Here is a 22,641-nt window from a genome sequence, read left to right as displayed (position 1 = left end):
TTCAGAGTTTGGTCAAACAAATTCTGAAACCAGCGAGAGTATCAATCCATCAATGCACTCGATTGCTGGGGAAGATGGTGGCAGCCTACGAGGCCATTCAATTTGGCAGATTCCATGCCAGAGTGTTTCAGTGGGACCTATTGGACAAGTGGTCCGGATCCCATCTGCACATGCACCGGAAAATAATCCTATCCTCCAAGACCAGAATCTCACTCCTGTGGTGGATGCACGGCTCTCAGCTCCTAGAGTAGGGGTGGGCAACATGCGGCCCGCGGACCGATCCTGCCTGGCCCGCTGTGCCCCACCAGAGTGCAATGACAAGAGGCCCGACAGGCCGCTTGTCATTGCACTGCTCGCAGACGCGGCGCCGCTGAGGAAATCCCGGTCACGTCACATGGTCAGCTGACTGGGATTTCCTCTATCTCATGCGCTGGGCGTCACGGGGGGCGGCGCTGGGCGGGCACTGCAGAGTGGGACTCGGAGCAGAACGAAGCGGCCAGTGGGGAGCACAAGCGGAGGCCAGTGGGGAGAAGAAACGGCGGCCAGCGGGGAGAAGCAGCAGCGCCGATCATCACTGACAGTGGGGATCGTCACTGACAAATAGGTAAACCCCCTGGATAAAGCTAAAGCTGCCCTATAAGTTATGGGGAGGGAGTTAAAAACGGTTGTATGGGTTTAGGGGAGTGTGTGGGGGGGGGGAGGGTAATGACTGCTATATAGGTTTAGGGGAGGGTGGGGAAAGGGGGGTAGGGACTGTCTGCCGTAATGTGTAAAAACGGGGGCCCTGTCTGCCGTAATGTGTAAAAACGGGGGCGCTGTCTGCCGTAATGTGTAAAAACGGGGGCGCTGTCTGCCGTAATGTATAAAAACGGGGGCGCTGTCTGCCGTAATTATAAAAACGGGGGCGCTGTCTGCCGTAATGTGTAAAAACGGGGGGGCGCTGTCTGCCGTAATGTGTAAAAACGGGGGCACTGTCTGCCGTAATGTATAAAAACGGGGGCGATGTCTGCCGTAATGTGTAAAAAGGGGTGCTGTCTGCCGTAATGTGTAAAAACGGGGGCGCTTGCTGCTCGTAATGTGTAAAAACGGGGGTGCTGTCTGCCGTAATGTGTAAAAACGGGGGCACTGTCTGCCGTAATGTATAAAAACGGGGGTGCTGTCTGCCGTAATGTGTAAAAACGGGGGCACTGTCTGCCGTAATGTATAAAAACGGGGACGCTGTCTGCCGTAATGTATAAAAGCGGGGGCGCTGTCTGCCGTAATGTATAAAAGCGGGGGCACTGTCTGCCGTAATGTATAAAAGCGGGGGCGCTGTCTGCCGTAATGTATAAAAGCGGGGGCGCTGTCTGCCGTAATTATAAAAATGGGGGTGCTGTCTGTCGTAATCTGTAAAAAGGGGACGCTGTCTGTCGTAATGTGTAAAAAGGGGGACACTGTCTGCCATAATGTGTAAAAAGGGCACGCTGTCTGCCGTAATGTGTAAAAAGGGATCTCTTTTTGAGTATTTTGTGTGTGGCGCTGGAAGTGTTAAGCGGCCCCCCAGCTGAAATAATTGCCCACCCCTGTCCTAGAGGGACGCAGGTTCAGGATCCAGGACTGGATCTTAGTAACCACGGATGCGAGTCTCCGAGGCTGGGGAGCAGTCACACAGGGGGAAACCTTCCAGGGAAAATGGTCAAGCCAGGAAGTTTGTTTACACATAAACGTTCTAGAGTTAAGAGCCATTTTCAACGGCCTTCTTCAAGCGGAACGTCTTCTTCGCAACCTGCCCATCCTAATACAGTCGGACAACAGAACAGCAGTAGCGCACATAAACCGCCAGGGCGGAACAAAGAGCAGGGCGGAAATGGCAGAGGCCACAAAAGTTCTCCGCTGAGCGGAAAGACATACAAGCGCTCTGTCAGCAATCTTCATTCCAGGAGTGGACAACTGGGAAGCAGACTTCCTCAGCAGACACGATCTCCATCCAGGAGAGTGGGGTCTTCCTCAAGAGGTCTTCACAGAAGTGACAAGTCTTTGGGGAATTCCTCAAATAGACATGATGGCGTCTCGCCTCAACAAGAAACTTCAGAGTTATTGTTCCAGGTCGAGGGACCCTCGAGCAATAGCAGTGGACGCATTGGTGACACAATGGGTGTTTCAGTCGGTGCACGTGTTCCCTCCGCTTCCACTCATACCAAAGGTGCTAAAGATCAGAAGAACAAAGGTTCAGGCGATCCTCATTGTTCCAGACTGGCCAAGGAGGGCTTGGTATCTAGATCTTCAGGAATTACTCATAAGAGATCCCTGGCCTCTTCCTCTACGAGAGGATCGGTTACAGCAAGGGCCGTGCATATATATCATGACTTACCACGGCTACGTTTGCCAGCTTGGCAGTTGAACGCCGGATCCTAGCCCGAAAAGGTATTCACATTGAAGTCATTCCCACACTTCTTCAGGCTAGAAAAGGAATAACGTCTAAACATTATCACCGTATTTGGAGAAAATATGCGTCTTGGTGTGAATCCAAGAAGGCTCCTACGGAAGAATTTCAGCTATGGCGTTTTCTCCATTTCCTGCAAGCAGGTGTGGATGCGGGCCTAAAGTTAGGCTCGATTTTAAAGTACAAATTTTGGCCTTACCGGTTTTCTTTCAAAAACAATTGGCCTCCCTTCCAGAAATTCAGACTTTCGTGAAAGGAGTTTTGCACATCCAACCTCCATTTGTGCCCCCAGTGGCACCATGGGATCTTAACGTGGTGTTGCATTTCCTTCAGTCACATTGGTTTGAACCTTTACAGAAGGTAGAGTTGAAATTTCTCACTTGGAAAGTGGTCATGCTATTGGCCTTAGCATACGCAAGGTGGGTGTCTGAGTTAGCGGCTTTGTCTCACAAAAGTCCTCATTTAATCTTCCATGAAGATAGAGCAGAGTTGAGGACTCGTCAACAATTTCTGCCGAAGGTGGTTTCATCGTTCCACATGAACCAGCCTATTGTGGTACCGGTACTCGATGTTGTCAGGGCCTTAAAGATTTGTCACCAGAACTGCTCAACTTAGGAAAACGGAAGCTCTGTTTGTCCTGTATGCTCCCAACAAGATTGGGACACCTGCTTCCAAGCAGACTATTGCGCGCTGGATCTGTAATACGATTCAGCATGCTCATTCTACGGCTGGATTTGCCGTTACCGGAATCAGTGAAGGCCCACTCTTCCAGAAAGGTGGGCGCATCCTGGGCGGCTGCCCGGGGGGTCTCGGCATTACAACTCTGCCGAGCCGCTACTTGGTCGGGTTCAAACACTTTCGCGAAATTTTACAACTTTGATACCCTGGCTGATGAGGACCTCATGTTTGGTCAATCCGTGCTGCAGAGTCATCCGCACTCTCCCGCACTCTCCCGCCCGGTCTAGAGCTTTGGTATAAACCCCATGGTTCTTGAAGTGTCCCCAGCATTCTCTAGGACGTATGAGAAAATAGGATTTTAATACCTATCGGTAAATCCTTTTCTCTTAGTCTGTAGAACAGGGATGGGGAACCTTCGGCCCTCCAGCTGTTGTTGAACTATCCTTCCCAGTATGCCCTGCAACAGTTTTAGCATTGCCAAATAGCAAAACTGTAGCAAGACATGCTGGTATGTGTAGTTCAACAACAGCTGGAGGACCAAAGGTTTCCCACCCCTGCTGTAGAAGATGCTGGGCGCCCGTCCCAATGCGGACTCTGTGTGCAGTTATTTATGTTTATGTTTACACACAGGTTGTATTCTGTTATAGTCAGCCTGTTGCTGACATGGTTCATGCCGTTGACTTGCGTTGTTGAATGCCATGTTGTACGGCGTGTTTGAGGTGTGAGCTGGTATGTATCGCACCTTAGTTTAACAATAAATCCTTTTCCTCAAAATGTCCGTCTCCCTGGGCACAATTCCTATAACTGGAGTCTGGAGGAGGGGCATAGAGGGAGAAGCCAGTTCACGCCCCTTAAAAGTCTTAAAGTGCCCATGTCTCCTGCGGATCCCGTCTATACCCCATGGTTCTTGAAGTGTCCCCAGCATTCTGGGGACTAAGAGAAAAGGATTTACCGGTAGGTATTAAAATCCTATTTTGTGCAGCACTCTGCACAAGCAATCGCACCCCTGCACAGCGATTACCCCCTTCCCCTGTAGGCGGTGACTACCTGATCGCAGCACTGCTAAAAACCGCCTGCGTGCGATCAGGTATGAATCACCCCCTTAGTCTCTTAAAAAGACTTTCCCTTTCTAACAAGCTTTAGCCATCATACAGGCTGACTGAAACTTTTTTTATCCGTCCTCACACACTTCTTGTGGTGCTGCTGGGTCTGCCAGAACGGCCTTTGTTATGATTAGCCACGTACCCCGATTGCCGGAACATTTCCACCCAAGACCAGATAGTTTTGTTTGGTGGTCCATGTCTCTGGAAATTGTCCTGGAACCCAGTTATGGATGCCATTCCGTCCTGGCCCGTAACTTCTGAAATAATGTCCCACACGCCATGCACGTTCCTGGGTGGCGTACTGTGGCATACCGGCTGTTACTCAACGTCTACTGTAACACATAAGACGCACATACAAATTTCATTTAGTTTTTTTTTTAGTTTTTTAAGCACCCTGTACATACATATAGGGGGTGATTCTGAGTTGATCGCAGCCAGCAACTCTTTGCTGCTGGTGCGATCAACTAAACCCTGCCTATGGGGGAGTGTATTTTAGCTTAGCAGGGCTGCGTTCGCTTGTGCAGCCCTGTTTAGCTAAAAAAGTTTTGTGCTGTTGAAGAGTAAGCCTGGAGCTACTTACCCTGTGCGACGGGTTCAGCGACGTTCCTCCCGGCTTTGACGTCAGACCTACGCCCTCCATTTGCCTGGACACGCCTGTGTTCGGACGACCATTTCTCGAAAACTGCATCCAACGGTGAGTATCCGCCCCGGAACGCCTCTCCGCTGTCAATCTTCTTGCGATCAGCGCTACATCTTCTTCTTTTGCTGTGCACGCCATTGCCGTCGCTGGGCAACGACACGCATGCGCACGCCGAAGAACCGCTGCGTGCAAACTGGTCAGAATGACCCCCATAGTACAATGCTGCATGGCAACTAGGAGCTTTATTGTGATGTCTGGACTTCTCCGGAGTCTTTTTAGCTTTGTTACTGGTGCTGTTTGTTGATGTTAATCAGTTCATTACTATTAGGTCATCCTGCATGTGCACATTACATCCAACATGGATGACACGCCCAAGCTCCCACTGCGTACACTGTGCACATTAGGTGTGACATGCGCATACGCCAGGAGAGAAAAGGACCTTGAACAGGCACACATAGACAATGATGGCGCTCCAGGCAGCCCTGTTACAGTTATCAGTGGCCTTTTCATATAATCATATGGTCATTTACTACCGTACAGAGGGAGTCTTGGCCCCGGTGCAGCTGCCTCTTGTGCTCTCTTTCCCATGACTAAGTATGTGCACAGCATAAGGTGGTGTGGCCACGTGGACCAGTAGTAAGATGCAAGCTCCCTTATTAGTCTATACCAGGCTTTCCCAACCTCAAGGCACACCAACAGTCCAGGTTTTCGTGATATGCATGGTTGAGCACAGATTTCTAAATCAGAATAGCTCAGTGGTTCTCACACTCTGTCCTCAGGACCCCACACAGTGCATGTTTTGCAGGTAGCCCAGCAGGTGCACAGGTGTATTAATTAATCACTGACACATTTTAAAAGGTCCACAGGTGGAGTTAATTATGTCACTTGTGATTCTGTGAGGAGACCTGCAAAACATGCACTGTGTGGGGTCCTGAGGACTGAGTTTGAGAACCTGTGAAATAGCTGATCTAATTAAGACACCTGTGCACAATCATGCATATTACTAGATCCTGGACTGTATGGGATCAGTCCAATTAGCCGCAATGATACTGCAGGAGTGGCCGCACTTTTTGGCGGACTGAACTCACTTAAAAGTGCTCGCTGCACCATAGGTTACTGAGTAATTTTGTGAGAATTCAGGCAGAATCCAGGCTGCGAGGGTGCGAGATTGGGTGCTGTTGTCCTTTGCAGCTAATTGGATTGACCCATTAGTGTGCTCTGGGGACCAAGGTTGGGAATGCCTGGTCCTCTACAGTCACCTCTTTGCGTTCTGATTTGCACTGAGTGATAGGAGCTCTGCTGCTCTGGGCTGTAATATATACAGTAATAATGCTTGTTAATGTAGTTCCTGGAACACCCTTCCCTTATGGATAGAGACACTTGAACATACTGTGGGCTGTCTTCTAGAGCACTGTCCCAGAATCCTGGACTGATTCCCTCCACTGCGCACAATTTCTTGGCATATTTATCTGGGATTTCCCATTTGCTCAGTCTGTTACTTCAGCTCAAGATCCCTTGGACGCCAGCGGAATATAGCAGAGTCATTTCTCATGACCTTTCTCTTCAGCAAGATCCCACAAGTCATGGCATATCCTTCTCCATACGCGCTTCTCGCCTGCAGGCCACACAAATATTGCTGTGAAAGTAGCTCCGTGCCCTAGAGTATTGTGTACGTTCCCTTACTGCACGCTGATCAGAGAATGTAAAGGAGGAGGGGAGGGGGCCGCGTGCTTCTGCTGAACGTCTCCATCCCTCACTTTGCAAATTGTACAAGTTGTATAATAGAGTGCAAAAGAAATCGCTGCTGGTCTTGTTCCTCCAGGACAGAATGTCCTCAGTGTTTACACTCAACATAAAATATATATCGTTCTGTAAGCTCTGCGTAGCAGAACGTTCTGATTAATGTTCTGCTGTTATACTAAACACAGCATAGGTTGCACGATTTTTAGCAAACTTTCTAAAGGCCTCAGAACTTTTCCTAAATCACAATTTACTAAACTTATGTACAGTGTGTTTGTGTGTGCAAACGTAAATGTGCTCAAAATCTGAATTAAATCCCGAGGGAGATGTACTAAGCAGTGATAAAAGTGGCAACTCCACTGGCTCACTTCTCCACTTTTATCACTGCTTAGTACAGGGATGGCTAACCTTGACACTCCAGCTGTTGTTGAACTACACATCCCAGCATGCCCTGCATCAGTTTTAGCATGGCCAAATAGCAAAACTGTAGCAGGGCATGCTGGGATGTGTAGTTCAGCAACAGCTGGAGTGTCAAGGTTGGCCATCACTGACTTAGTACATGTCCCCCTAAATTCTGTGTTTTATTAGGGTGAGTGCAGAGCGTCAGTGATTGGTATGTGGCAGGTGCAGTGACTCAATGTATTTTATACAGATGTGTCCTCATACATCTAGCCTCAATACGCCGTGCAGCGCGAGATGCCTGGTACAAGTAAGGTGCCAGGTCCTGTGCAGCTCTGCTAACGCCGTCGGTCAGGGGCTAATTGCATAGCCCTGGGGGAATTTGTTAACTGCAGTAATTTACCACTGTTAATTGGATATGCCCCTGAGTCTATACGGAGCAGAACAGAACTCGTATTAGAAAAAAAGCTGCAGCCGCTACTTTGTAGCACTTCCTATGCTGATTCAGAGACAGTCGCACACAGATATACAGTACAAGTGTCCTGTATCAACTTAATCAGTGCAGTCTCCTCATGCTTCCTAGTCATATTTAATTGCGAAGTAAATGCATATTTTGGTTTTTTTTTGCAAAAAAAGTATAAAAACTTAAACCAGACAATAGAAGATTCTTGCGCAACCTGGTGTGCCAAGTTGGGCTGTTTTGCGCAACTGCAGCAAAGATGTATGCGAACATATCTGTATATATAAGGAAAGTTCATAGTACAAATAATGGTTAGTCACAGGCTCTGTCTCTATGGCACCTCCCAAACGCAAAGTCCAGTGATAAAACTAGTTTGGGAGGTGGCACAGAAACGCCAATGTAGACGTAGTGACATCATCATTTAGGGACAGAACCAGGAATGCGTTAGGGAGACGCCAGGAACTGGCGTATAGATGGAAATTAGTATGAAGCCTTGTCTACCCTTGTGTGCCAGTTCATATTTTATGCAATGTACAGTACGTTCAATGTATAAATAAATGTGATTTTCAAAACTAGCACACTATCTGCACCCGGTTTTTCTCTCTCTCTCTCTCTCTCTCTCTCTCTCTCTCTCTCTCTCTCTCTCTCTCTCTCTCTATATATATATATATATATATATATATATATTTTTTTTTTAGAGAGATAATTAAAAGCAAACAGTTATGTGTTTTTTTTTTTTGTTTTTTTTGCCCCTTGGCTATTTACAGGAATTTTTCCTCATTGTGTGTATCATGTATCTTTTCTATGCTGTGCTATATAGATATAACTTCCAATCCATTTTTAAGTATAGATTTCTTAAGTGTCTTATATCAGCATTTGAAGTGGCATTCAAGTTCATTTATCATATTGCACTTGTCTGCAGGTTCAGCTCTGAGGATTGTTCTGAACATTTTGATTAAACATAGTTATTTGTTTGTGCATTTATTCCGATAATTGATAGAAAAATATAAAATATTATTCTAATGGGCATAGATTGTCCGGTACAGTGCTTATTAGCCAGAGGACCTGGCTGATGTGTTCTAGTTTGGGAAGATTGATCTCTTAGTTGGAAAAGTGTAGAATGAATTGTTTTTGTTTTAAGTAATTAACTTGACCAGCACTATATATAAGTGATGATTATACAGCTGAGGAGTTATAAATCAGGTATTGGCTGTTTAACCTCTGCAGCTAATCTAATAAATGACATTCTGTATATTAAAAGAATGTATATAGGAATTTCTGAGAACTAGAAGTGATGGGAGACTCAACAAAGACGTATGTTACGGAGGGAGGAGAGCTGCTGCATTCCGGTATGTTTCTGTCATCAATAGACAAACGTGTCTGGTTGTAACACAGTATAATGCGCAATGCACACACGCAGCAGACGTGGCTATCTGAGCGAGATCGTCTTTGTTGCATCTGGTCAGCAGTTGAGATGATAGAGTGCAATACATTCCCATTCACAGGTAGTGGATGTCTTGATGTCCCATTATTTCATAGATTTACTGTCATTTTAGGAATAATCTACAGTATTTCGAAAAAAATATGGTAGTTCATTTTTTAAGACAAAATTAATTCTCGCTTCAATTTTCTTAATGCCAATTCTCATCTCACTAAGTTGTATACTTCGCGCACCTGACTGGCCTCTAGAGCCCTATATTTACTAATGACTGAAGTGGTGGGGCATGAATGACTCCTGTATGCTAAACGGAACAGGGATCTTGGAACACTTCCATCTATGGTATTGTCAGGAGGCATGAGGTTCAACTTGTTGATGGAATGGCAGTTGATGAGGCAACGCACTGATATTTAATGTTTTGTGTTGGTCACTGTATTTCCTGATGGGCGTTCGGTGACAACTACCTTTTTACTGTATATTAAGAGCTTGGCTCTGTATTGTATTATGGGCCTCATTCAGAGATGTATGTTTACTCAAAGTTTTCGCGTAACTCCTGTGCATGCAGAGATCTAAAAAACATTGGAGTCTCACTGTGCATATGTGAATCCGGGGCTGTGATGTCGCTCGCAGTATGACTCCATGCTGCTGTTGCTTGGGGGAGAGACAGGCAGCGTTGGCCTATATCTGGGCGTGCTAAAGCCAGTGGTAGTTTTTACCGGCCATCCTGGGTAACCTGATGATCTGATGCTGCGTCCTGGGACTCAGCAGCGGAATACAGAAGCCAGCAGGAGGCATTTATGTACACATGCCACCTTCTGCGGCAGATTATCACACAGCGGCTATGTCATATGTGTACATCTCAGAATCAGTTTCTCTAACATCATAGGGGATACTGGGATGGTCTTAGTACAATGGGGTATAGATGGGGTCCATTGGAGCCTTGGCACTTTAAAAATTATTAATAGTTTGCTGGCTCCTCCCCTCTATGCCCCTCCTCCATACTCAGTTTAGAAAAATGTGCCCAAGGAGCTGGGTACATTCTCCGGAGCTCCAGAGAGTTTTTTTTCAAATCTTTATTTTAGTTTATTTTCAGGCATCACTGGTTGGCACCAGTCTGCCTGCATTGTGGAACTTGGGGGGGGGGGGGGGGGGGGGGGGAGAGAGAGAGAGAAACTGGTACCAACCTCTTGAAGGGTTAATTGTCCGGATCCCCGCTGACAGAACACTAGCACCTGAAGTGTTGTTTTGCTCACCCACAGGGTGAGCGCTCGCTCAGACAGCATGTCGTCACCCCTAACAGAGTTGAAGATGCTGGGTTAGCGGGTCCCCGATTCAGATGGCGGCATAAGGGCGCGGCAGGCACTCGGCACTGCGCAGACTGCGGTGCCCGCTGCATATAGCCACACTGGCGCTGACACTGGAAAGGGGTTTTAAACCCGTTTTCTGTGTATTTGAGAGCATTGCCAGTATAAAATTTACAGAGGGACTGCGTGCCATTATGGCTCTCTGGGTTACTGTGTTATTTCACTATTCCTGTGTGTATGTTCTGCTGTACAGTAGGTCTGGCAAAAAAAAATTGTATGTCGGTCCTGTAGCACAAAGTTTTCCCCTACGCCAGGGGACTGTGTTATGTAGCAGCATCCCTTTTCAGGGAAGCAGCAATCAGGAACCAGAGTGGCTGGATTCGGTTAAAGGGATGATGTCTAATATATCATCTGAGCTGGCTACTGCCAGGCAGGAGAGACAGGTGTTTAAAAAAAATCTATGGATGATTTTCTGGTTCACACTTCAGATCTCAGACCTGTATCTCAAACCCCCCCCCCATCCCCTGCTGGTTTCACAGAAATGCATGCTGCCCCATGTGCTCCAGTCTGAATCTGATTAGGAGATGCCAGATTTGGAGGAGGGAGAAGTGGAGGTTGATAAGGGAGACAGCACTCTCTCTCTCATGGAGTGGAAGCCCTTATATATTATTTTAGGGAGGTCATGAATATCCCTGATAAGGAGACAGAACCTGATGAGGAGTCATTTTATTATGTAAAACCTAAGTCTACTGTTACCTTTCCTGTCTCAAAGGAATTAAACACACTTTTTAAAGAAACGTAGGTTAATCCTGACAAAAAATTTGAAACTCCTAAACGGTTGCTAACTTCCTTCCCATTTCCCCCTGAGGATAGGAAGGTGTGGGAGAACCCACCTGCTGTCGATACTTCAGTGTCCAGGCTATCACGTGAGATTGTACTGCCTGTACCTGGAGCCATCTCCTGAAAGGACCCTGCTGAATGCAAGATTGAAACTATGCTCAAATCCATTTGCACTGCAGTGGTAGTCGCACAGAGACCCACCATTGCTTGTGGTTGGATCACAAGAACTATTGTTAAATGGGCTGGTAATATAATTGAGGGTTTTGACACTATGCCTCCTACGACATATTCAGGATTCCGCTAACTTTATGAGTGAGGCTATAAAGGAGATTGGCCTGATCAGTTCACGCTCTATGGCTGTGTCGGTTTGCAGGGCGCTGTGACAATGGACAGTGGATGCTGATTCCAAAAGGGGCGTTGAGGATCTTCCCTTTACGGGGGTGGCTTTGTTTGGTGAAGAACTAAACAAGTGGATTTCACAAGCAACGGCCGGTAAGTCCACCTATCTGCCGTCTGCGGCTCCTCCGGCTAGATGTGCTTACCCCGGCCCCTCTCTGCAGTCCTTTCATGTGGCCAGATTTGGGGCAGGGCTAGAGGTGCTTCTAATGCAGCTAGAGGAAATTGAGGTAAAGCACGCAGACCTGCAGCCGCTGGATCCCTGGAACAGAGTTGCGGCTCTTCCTCAGCCAAGCCCTCTACAAGACGGTTGGGCCCCAGCTTCAGGGGGACTTTCAGGTGGGTGCTCGTCTCCAATATTACCGAACATGTTTGGGTGGAGTCCTGCCGAGACCATTGGGTGAGAGACCTAATCTCCCAAGGATACCAGTTAGAGTTTCAAGAACTGCCTCCTCCCAGATTCTTCAAGTTGAGCTTACCAGTTTCACGAGTTACCTTGCAGGAAGCCATCCAGACTGCTACAAACGCAGGTTATAGTTCCAGTTCCACCTCTACTCCGAAACAAGGGATTTTATTCCAGCCTGTCCATGGTACCGAAACGGGAAGATTCGGCCGATCTTGAACCTCAAATCTCTGAACCTGTATCTACGGGTGTTCAAATTCAAAATGGAATATCTGAGAGCAGAAGAAGGGGAATTCCTGGTATCCCTGGATATCAAGGATGCGTACCTTCACATCACGCTATGGCCGCCTCAGGTTTGCGCTGCGGGACAGTCACTACCAGTTTTGGGCTTTGTCATTTGGTCTCTCCACGGCACCGAGGGTGTTCATGAAGGTGATGGTGGAGATGATGTTACAATTCCGAGTGATGGGTGTGAACATCATCCTGCACGATCTTCTCATAAAAGCCCCCCTTGCATCACTAAAACCAGCACCAGGCTGAACCAGCCAGGGGGGGATAATGCCATAGCAGGGAAGACACTCAGTATGGGGTCCCCCTGCCATAACATTAACACCCCCCAAACCAGTCAGCCCAGGGTTGGCATTCCTCAAAAAGTGGGGACCCAAAAAATTTAAGAGGGATCCCCCCCCCCTCCTGAGCAACAACCAGCACTGGGCTGATAGCCCAGTGCTATGTCCTGCACCCCTGGTGGCGGTGGGTGCGGGGTTCATGCTAAAATATTGGGGGTAATTCTGAGTTGATCGCAGCAAGAACTTTGTTAGCAGTTGGGCAAAACCATGTGCACTGCAGGGGAGGCAGATATAACATGTACAGAGAGAGTTAGATTTGGGTGGGTAATTTTGTTTCTGTGCAGGGTAAATACTGGCTGCTTTATTTCTACACTGCAATTTAGATTGCAGATTGAACACACCACACCCAAATCTAACTCTCTCTGCACATGTTATATCTGCCCCCCTGCAGTGCACATGGTTTTGCCCAACTGTTAACAAAGTTCCTGCGGCGATCAACTCAGCCTACAGGTCCCAGCAAGCCCGCCCCAGCATGCCTGCACTTGGATAACCATAAGTGCCAGCATGCCCGGACATTAAGGGGCCCGCTGGCACCTGTAAAGAAAATATTAAAATAAATACAAGACACAGTTTTAAAATTAAATTTATTCAGGGTCTTCACCTGGGAGGCGGCGGCTTTTAAGCTCTTTTGCATAGTCGCTGCCGGCCCAGGGCTTCCGACGTCTTCCTCCGGCGTCTTCACCTGGTGGGCGGCGGCCTATAAGCTCTTTTGCATAGCCGCCACCTGCCCAGGGCTTCCGGCGTCTTCACCTGGTGGGCGGCGGCCTTTAAGCTCTTTTGCATAGCCGCCACCTGCCCAGGGCTTCTGGCGTCTTCACCTGGTGGGCGGCGGCCTATAAGCTCTTTTGCATAGCCGCCACCTGCCCAGGGCTTCCGGCGTCTTCACCTGGTGGGCGGCGGCCTTTAAGCTCTTTTGCATAGCCGCTGCCCATCCAGGACTTCCACGGCGTCTTCTGTCTTCCGGAGCTCTTCACTGCTGCTCCTCCGCCGTTGGACTGACAGCCGCTGCCTCGTGCTGACTTATATAAGTTAGCCTGAGGCGGCGGGGCGCAGATGCGGCGAGGCGTGATTGGCTCGCAGTGGTCATCTTTAATTAAAAAAATTACGCTGTGGCGCCATTTTTGAAATTGGTACCGCTCCGCTGCCAAACTCTGCAGAATGGCAGGCAGGGATCTCTGATCCATGACTACTGCCACCGCGTCACGCCGACCACATCTCCGCCGCATTCACCCGCACCCAGTGAGTGATGGCAGCAGATCCAGTGACTGATCCGCTGGCCAATCACATCTGGCATCACTGACAGACGTGCTTTCATTGTTTGAAAGCACGTCCCTGTATGAAAGTGGCACTTTAGTAGCTGCCGCTTTCAATTATATTTTCAATGGGCTTTTACTGGCCAAGGCTTGGCCCGTCCCCCCCGTGCCCATTAACAACGGGAGGCACCACTGTCGGTGCCTCCCAAACCATTCTGGGAGTAAAAATTATTAGAATAATAACGGAGATACTTATGACACAGAATATGTGTCATAAGTATCTTCTTTGTATTATTTTAATCATTAATGACAGGGGAGGCACTGCCTCCCCTGACTGCACGTCCCTGCTACGCAGCTCCTCACAATTTACGGGTGGATTCTCAATCTGCAAAAGTCACACCTGTAACCTTCGCAGAGACTTCAGTTCCTGGGGATGTTACTGCACACGGTGTCTCAAAAAGTATTCATTCATCTGGACAAGACCTTTAACAATTCAGTCTATTGTTCGCTCCGTTCTGAAACCACAAACGATCTCTGTGCATCTTTGCATTTGGATACTGGGCAAGATGGTGGCGCCCTACGAGGCATGCCCATCCTTTTCAGCTGGATCTGCTGGACAAATGGTCAGGGTCACATCTGCACATGCACCAGAGTATCTCTTTTTCACCAAAAGCAAGGCTTTCCCTGTTATGGTGGTTACGGATCTTCCACATAGTGGAGGGTCGACACTTTGGAATTCAGGCTTGGATTCTGCTGATGGCTGATGCAAGCCTCCGCATTTGGGGTGCGGTGACCCAGGGGGCTCAGTTTCAGGGAAGGTGGTCGCCTCGGGAAGCTTCCCTTCCTATAAACATTCTGGAACTCGATTTACAATGCCCTGCTACAGGCCTATTCTCTCCTTCAACATCAGGCCATAAAGGTCCAGTCGGACAACGCCACGGCAGTGGCATACATAAACCGACAGGGAGGAGCAAAAAGCAGGGCCTCAATGCGAGAGGTGTCCCGGATACTCTTCTGGGTGGAACGCAATGCCAGGGCCATGTCGGCCATATTCATTTCGGGTGTAGGCAACTGGGAAGCAGACTTCCTCAGCAGACATGATCTACACCCGAGGGAGTGGGGCCTTCACCCGCAAGTGTTTCAGCTGTTGGTTCAACGGTGCGGCTGCCCGCTGATCGACATGATGGCTTCTCGGCTCAACAAGAAGAGATTCACAGACTGCAGCGGTGGACGCTCTGACACCGCCGTGGGTTTACCAGTTGATCTATTTCCTATTCCTCTCATTCTCAGAATTCTAGAAAGACTAAAAAGGGAAAGAGTTCAGGCAATTCTGATTGTCCTGGATTAGCCACGCAGAGCCTGGTATGCAGATCTCCTAACCATGTCCCTCGAAGAGCCCTGGCCTCCGCCACTTCAGGAGGATCTTCTTCTGCGAGGGCCGTTTGTCTATCAAGACTTACGACGGCTACGTTTGACGACATGGAAAATGAAAGGGAGATTTTAGCCCGAAAGGGGATTCGCTGCAAGGTTATCTCGACTATGGTCCATGCCAGGAAGATGGTCACGTCGAAGCATTACCATTGCATATGAAAGAAGTATGTCTCTTGGTGTGAGGATCTGCAGTAGTCTACTGTAGATTTTCATCTGGGACGATTCTTGCACTTCTTACAGATGAGTGGATTTGGGCCTACGTTTTGGCTTCATTAAAGTCCAGATTTCGGCCTTGTCTATTTTCTTCCAGAGACGGTGGCTGTTATTCCGGAAGTCCAGACGTTCTTGAAGGGAGTCAATCGTCTTCAACCACCCTTCGTGCTTCCCACGGCACCGTGGGATCTCAATTTGATTCTGACTTTTCTCCAATCTGATTGGTTTGAACCTTTGCACAGGGCGGACTTGAAGTATTTGACTTGCAAGACTGTCATGTTGTTGGCCTGAGCGAGGCGCGTCTTGGAATTAAGGGCTCTTAGGGGCCTTATCCTGTATCTCGTGTTTCATGAGGATAGAGCGGAGCTCAGGACTCGTCCGCAGTTTTTGCTTAAGGTGGTGTCTGCGTTTCACATCAATCAGCTGATAGTGGTTCCTGTGGTGTCTGACCCGTCTGTTACGTGTAAGTCCCTGGACGTTGTTCGGGATTTGAAAATTTGTCAAAAGGATGGCTCGTCACAGGAAATCTGACTCGCTTTTTGTTCTCTATGACGCTGCCAAGATTGGTTGTCCTGCTTCAAAGCAGCCTATTGCTCGTTGGATCACCTTACAATCCAGCAAGCTTACTCTTCGGCAGCCTTGCTGCTGCCGAGTTCTATTCGGGCCCACTCCACAAGGTCGGTGGGTTCTTCCTGGGCGACTGCCCGTGGTATCTCTGCTTTGCAGTTAGGCCGAGCAACTACTTGTTTGTTAAGTTCTACAAGTTCGATACCTTGGCTATGGATGACCTTCAGTTTGCTCAATCAGTTTTGCAGGGGTCTCGGCACTCTCCCACCTGGTCTGGAAGCTTTAGGACTTCCCCATGGTACTCACACCATCCCAGCATCCCCTAGGACGATAGAAAAAATAGGAATTTAATACATACTGGTAATTCCTTTTCTCGTAGTCCATAGGGGATACTGTGCTTCGTTTGTTTCCTGCAAGCATTGTTTCTTGTGTTTCTTGTTTGGGTCTGCTGCAGCTGTCCCTGTTTACCTGTTGTGGTTAGCGTTGCTATCCTCTCGTTACATACTGTTGGTTCGTTTACTCACCATTTTCTTATCTATTTTCCTCCTCTCAAAGTATGTCCGTCTCCTTGGGCACAGTTTTCCTAGACTGAATCTGCAGGAGGGGCATAGAGGGGAGGAGCCAGCACACTGAAGAATTTTTAAAGTGCCAATGCTCCAATGGACCCCATGTATACCCCATGGTACTAAGACCATCCCAGTATCCCCTACGAACTACGAGAAAAGGACTTACCGGTAGGTATTAAATTCCTATTTATTTTTTATTTTGGGGGTATTTGTAGATAGTGTTTTTTAATCTGTAACTTTTTTTTTGTTATTGTTGAAAGCTTAATAAAGATACTTGATCTTTAAAAATAGACTGTTGTTTTACATACATAATTTATACCAAAAGCCGAGTTTTGGAATATATGTAAAACTCAATTGCAGGAGACCACTTACCTGGGGTTGGTGTTCATGTTTTCTGCATTCATGTGTTCTAGAGGGTACCCCGTCGCCTGTTCCCTCTCTACTTGCCCTCTTTGGTAATATGTTGATCAACGTGCTGCATGTATAAAAAAAAATGACCAGTCCAGCAACAGAGCAGAATGTGTGCTTCACCCCTCCCCCACCAATGATATCGGTCCTTCTTTTTTCATTTAGTCAGCATGCTGATCACTGATGACATGCTGCCAGTTGGAGCGTGCTGCAGTGCTGGGGTGCTGTACAGATGCTGGGGACCCATAAGGATAGCAGGCCTTGGGTTTGCCTTCTATTCTGCATGCATTCCAGTAACAGCAGAATCTCCCTGGCAGAGCTAAGAAGTATTTATTGCTGTGTGAATTGATGTTGTATGTTCCACAGGTTCTACAAATGACGATACACTGATTGCACTTCAGTGTCTGGAACTGATGCTCACCAAGCGTAGGAAACAAGTGTCCCCCCAGAGAGCCTTGGCGTTTATAAAGCGACTGTCTACTCTGGCGCTGCATGTCCTCCCCAATTCTTGTATTGGTATCCTGTCCACCAACAGAGGACTCATGCAGGTAAGTAAATGTAAGAACGGGTGGACGCTATCCCAAGGTCATCAGTCCCACAGTGCTGCTGGCTTCCTGCACGGAAGTCGGGAAATTTGCTGCCCTAGTTTTACAGCCGATCTTGACAACCTTTTAAATCTTCCGTGTTTGCTTAGCTACAGCTAACATAGCACAGAACATGGTTTCCTTCATGAATAACCAGTTGTAAACTGCCATCATGACAGATTGCCCACATTATTTGCAAGCTGAAGGCAGAATTACCTGGGGACATGGTAAGCAGCAGACAGGTTGCCTGGTGTGACCTGTAGCTTGCAGTTATCACTAATATTTCATGTGAGCCCTGTGAGCACCAGGGCTGGGTGAGATGAGTAGTGCTGCATGCCTAATGTCATCTGCGTAATACAGGTTGTGTAAGGTGACATATTGTTTACAGAGGGGAAAGTAGCTTATAGGAACCTAGTCTGTTGTGTGGGCAAACTGCGTTTCCATTGTTAAGCCACTAAAGAGTTAACGTTTTCAGAGATGCATCTTATTTGGACTCCTGCCAAATGCTTGCCGGCCAGAGATAGATATTTAAGAAAGAGGCAGTCACACTTCAAATGTGGTTGAACAATCAGTGTTTAATGAGTGCACATTTCGGGGTCTGGTACCCCTTCCTTAGGACAGAAGGGGTGCCAGAACTTAAAACTCATTAAACATTGATTGCTTAACCACATTTAGAGTCTCTGAGTGCCGTCACATTCTTTGGGGTGTGCTATCCGCTGGGAAAGGCACCAGAGCAATATACATGTGGCCACAGCAGCCAGCAGAGACGGATCTCAAGTTTTTGTGTGTAATATATGTATAGTGTGTGTGTGTGTGTGTGTGTGTGTGTGTGTGTGTGTGTAGGTCAACTTCCAACAATAGGAGAACCTATAGGGTAAACTATTAAACAAAGGTAACTATAATAATAAAGTTAGCTTGTTGGCTGTGACAGAGAAATGTGTTCTGTATAATGTTAGTCACAGAAGCCACTTAAACTTCTTTACTAGATATACCAGCTATGCTCTTACAATTTGCAGCAGATTGCAATGTCAGAAATAAGGCAGAACAGTGAGTGACAAGCTTGTAGACTTCAGAATACTTGTGTCATGTATTCCCGCCTAGTCACAGCAATGTAAAATGTCAGGTTTTTGTATCCTATTATTATTCCTATTATCCTTTATTTATGTGGTGCTACAAGGGCTTCTGCAGTGCCTTGCAAAGTTCACAAACAGAATGTACAAAACAAGAAAAGCGACTTACAGTACAGAACATAGACATGGTATATAAACGTTTCTGCATCAGTCATCCTAACACTCAAATTAGCAGCATGGTCCCAGAACCCATGGCATAAGGGCCCTACACACTGTGCAATTTGGACGATGAACGATATGAAAAATGAAAGATTATTCAGTTACGATTTTTTGCATGCACACTGAACGATTTGACATTGCAAACATCTATATTGTCCAAATTGGCTTGCAATGATAGACCAACGATGAACGACTGTGGGGACACGCATCGTTCATCATCAGTGCCTCCACTTTGAACGATATCTTTCTAAAATGTTGTCCAGTGTGTAGGGCCCTTTAGGTGCCGCTGTAGTGAGGAAAGGCACATAGGGGAGAGGGCCCTGCTTGTGAGAGCTTACAGTCTGTTGTCTGAACTAAACTTGGTAGGTACTTGTCTCTATAACTCTACAGAGATGTAGTGTCTAAGTATGTGCACAATCCTAGATGTTACCCACCTGAATACTGCTGATTTCCTGTCTTGTACATCATCTCCCTGTGATTACAGACATTCCCAAAGGCGGACATTCTCCTGGACAATGAATCTCAAGGTAGTGGGCTCTATTTGCCAGAACTGGATGAGCCGGAATACTGCAATGCACAGAACACTGCACTGTGGGAGCTGCACGATTTACAGGTACTTGCTGGCATACTTCATTCTAATTAGTGTCTGGTTTCTAATGACTGCTTCATTTGGTGTTCAGTCTCCATGCTATGCTGCGTTCCTGTGTATATTACAGGCAGTGGATACACTATAGCAGAAACTTGTCACATCACTAGAAAATAATGCATACTATAGAAAATGCAGTAAAAGGAAAATGTTATCTGCTCCTTGTGTACAAGACAGGTCCGCCTTTATAAGCAATATGTTTCCTTTTTCAGAGACATTACCATCCTGTAGTGCGGATCTTTGCTGCCCACCTTTGTGCCGGGGCACCGTCCGAAGGCTCATCAGCTCTCAGAGCATCACTGAGCCGCAGGTATGATTGTTACATAGAGAACTTAGTGGTTTCCTATTGCAGAGTGTTAACAAAGACATATCTCTTCAAATTCTCAAGAGGAGCACCTGTGATAGCTTTTAGTTAGCCTGTCCCTTATATATAATTACAGTATATGATGAAGTTTTTATTCCAATGGGAGACCCTAGAACTACGATAGAGTATAGAGTGCAGTGCAGCCCAACACAAGGATGGTGCTGAGGGGGTGTCCCTAAAGGTGTGTGTACACGGCGAGATATATACTTTCAATCTTGACTATCCAGTGTACCATCTATTACAAAGTATAGTCAATATTGGCACTTAGTAAAAATCAAAAGGTACAGATAGTCAAAATCGGTGCTTCTGGGCTCTGGGGGAGTTCAAGGGAAATTGCATAGTCAAAATCAAAGATGGCCAAAACCTCACCATGTGTATCAGATGCGACCATGCCTGCAAATGCTTTATGTGACCTGGTTGCACAGGATGCGACCAGTCAGACAGTGTTAGCAGCGGAAGGAAGTTTCCCTTCGTTGCCGCTGCTGCTGTCAGAGGGACTGGAAGGTCCCTCTTCCTCCCTGCACTCTCCCCTACTGATTGCCGTGCTGCAGATCACTGCTTATCGGTCAGCATGGCAGAATCCCCCCCCCATCCCCTCCAGCGGCTGCAGACAATCGCAGCCGCTGGGGAGTGTAAATTAACCCACCCACCCCCAAATCACTCCCAGACCCCCTACCTGGAGTCCTTCCCGACTTTCAAAATGAAAGCCGTGATGTTTCAATGTTTTTTGTGGTGTTTTTTCGGGTTGGGGGGGGATGTAAAAAAAAATACTTTTTTTTTTTTTTTTTAACTAAAATCATTTGGATAGGGTTAAATTAATGTTCTTCACCTAATTCACTCATTAAAAAAACACAACAATTTTGGAGCAGCTTTTGAGGGGAAAAAATAGTCAGTTAAGTGGTTAAGGCTTATGCACTGCAAGTTGCTCTGGATATGGGTACTGACTTGCAGTACAAAGACATTTGGTGCGGATTAATGGGCAGTGTGTCCATAGCTGACCTATTTTTGCACGGCATCTTACTCCCCGCATTGTTCCTTTTAGATCCAATTAGGTGTGTTTGTCCACCAGTAAAAAATATTCTCGGTTTAAGGTGCCACTTCAGTGGGCAATCAGGAATGACACATTTGTAAAGATCTAGTAGACTTATCAACAGGGTTCAACAGAGTTGGTTGAACCTACTTGCGTGAGTTGTTTGACGTGTTGTAAAAAAAAAACAACCCAAAAAAACAACAACCCAATATACAACTGTCCATCCTTTCCCAGGGCCCAAACAGGATCCTTCCCTTTTTCCGCACATTATTCCCTATTTGTATGGCACATGGCTTGAGTCTGCAGATTGGTTTCTTTTTACCTGCCATTGCTTGTCCTACACACTGGGTGCATATGTAGTAACTGGTCACATTCATCTATAACGATACCGATAGTATGTCGCCTTTTACACAATCTTGATATCTTATTTGTCACTATGATTTTTAGGGGGTCGTACAAAGTGCACATCAGTGTAACACAGGACTTCACCCTATAGAACTTATGGGTAATTGTAATTTGGCCCTCTGTGGGTACTCTTTCACAGAGAGAGAGAGATCCACCTTAAATGGATTGTTGGATATTTTTAAAAGTGGTGGAAATGTAAGGTATGGCAGTGGCCGTCCTAATATTTTCTCCATGTATAAACAGTCCACTGTTGTTAATAAATATGACGATTATTTGCCAAAGACGACAAATGTATACAGGTACTACTCCACAGTAGCGATGTTGGGGTGATATTAAATATGGATGGCAACAGGTTTCATGCAATGGTTGGTTAATATACATTTCATATTTTGCAGGTCTGCTGTGGAATTATTCAGTGATTACTCTATCAATGGCATGACCTTTAATCCACCAGTTTCTGAATCTGTTCCTAAGAATAAGGTATCATCTAACACCGACTCAGCTGTGCAAACTTGTTTTAGTATTTTTAAAATCGGCTTGGATGGCGCTGGCTATCCATCTAACTGGCGTTTGTAGTTCAGTGACAGTTGCGGAACTTGATAAAGTTTAAAACTGCTGATAAAATTCATCACTACATCTGATTTTATCTATTAGGTTGTAGCGGTCTTACTCTTGTTTGCAATCTTTACAGTTGTTAAATATCAGAGTTGCCTTTCCTTGCCTATAAATAAATGGCACATTTATATTTATTTAGTTTAATGCAATAGAAGGAGGTAGTTTCTTCTAGTAATCATTGGATGGATCTGCAGATGACGGTAATGTTAACTAAATAGCCGAGATGTGTTCAGAGTGCCATGGGCAATGGAAACTAGTGTGAATTAGCTATTCTCTTATTGGCAAGAAATCACTTTTTTTTTGTGGAGAAGCAAATAAGCAATTTTCTGTGGTTTTGTATTGCAGGGTAAAGGTAGACTGTATGAGCTCAGTGAGGACTTACAGGAGCTAACTGTGATACATCTGAGCAAGGTATCGTCAGCAGAGCTGGACTTTGCTTCACACATGAAAGCGGATTCACTGATAACATCTTAAGGACTTACTGAATTGTTACTGGTTTTGCTATTCTGCCCCCCTCATACTTATACCTATGTACAGACATTAAAGTGATGTTTTAAAAAAATAAATAAATAATACACAAACAACCATGTGGGGCTTTGTTTAACTGAATAACTGGAGCAGTTTTCCACCATACTACACTGTTTCATGCCAGGTGCGTGGTGCAGCTATTTGCATCACCATGGCCCCCACTCGCTGTAGGGCAGTGGTTCCCAAACTAGGGCCTCAAGGACCCCCAACAGTTTACATTTCCCAGGTCTCTCAGAATGACAAGTGAAATAATGAACTCCAGCAGTGGCTCTTTTAAAATATGTCAGTGA

General features: G+C 46.5%; 1 protein-coding gene across 2 annotated transcripts in view; it reads left to right on the top strand.

Annotated features, from left to right (window-relative positions):
- The window catches only part of NOC3L (NOC3 like DNA replication regulator), a 221,075-nt gene extending 198,668 nt beyond the window's left edge, over positions 1–22,407 (top strand). For both annotated transcript variants that reach the window (XM_063961653.1, XM_063961651.1), the window contains 5 exons: positions 17,257–17,438; positions 19,248–19,376; positions 19,622–19,719; positions 21,604–21,688; positions 22,169–22,407. In XM_063961653.1, coding sequence (XP_063817723.1) covers positions 17,257–17,438; positions 19,248–19,376; positions 19,622–19,719; positions 21,604–21,688; positions 22,169–22,297 — 623 coding nt within the window. In that variant the 3' untranslated portion in view covers positions 22,298–22,407. The remainder of the gene's footprint in view (positions 1–17,256; positions 17,439–19,247; positions 19,377–19,621; positions 19,720–21,603; positions 21,689–22,168) is intronic.
- Positions 22,408–22,641: the final 234 nt, after the last annotated feature.

The sequence above is a fragment of the Pseudophryne corroboree genome, chromosome 3 (assembly GCF_028390025.1).
Source record: "Pseudophryne corroboree isolate aPseCor3 chromosome 3, aPseCor3.hap2, whole genome shotgun sequence".
In the NCBI taxonomy this organism is placed as follows: Eukaryota; Metazoa; Chordata; class Amphibia; order Anura; family Myobatrachidae; genus Pseudophryne; species Pseudophryne corroboree.
The sequence above is the reverse complement of the archived record's forward strand: the minus strand, read 5'-3'. Positions and strand labels throughout refer to the sequence as shown.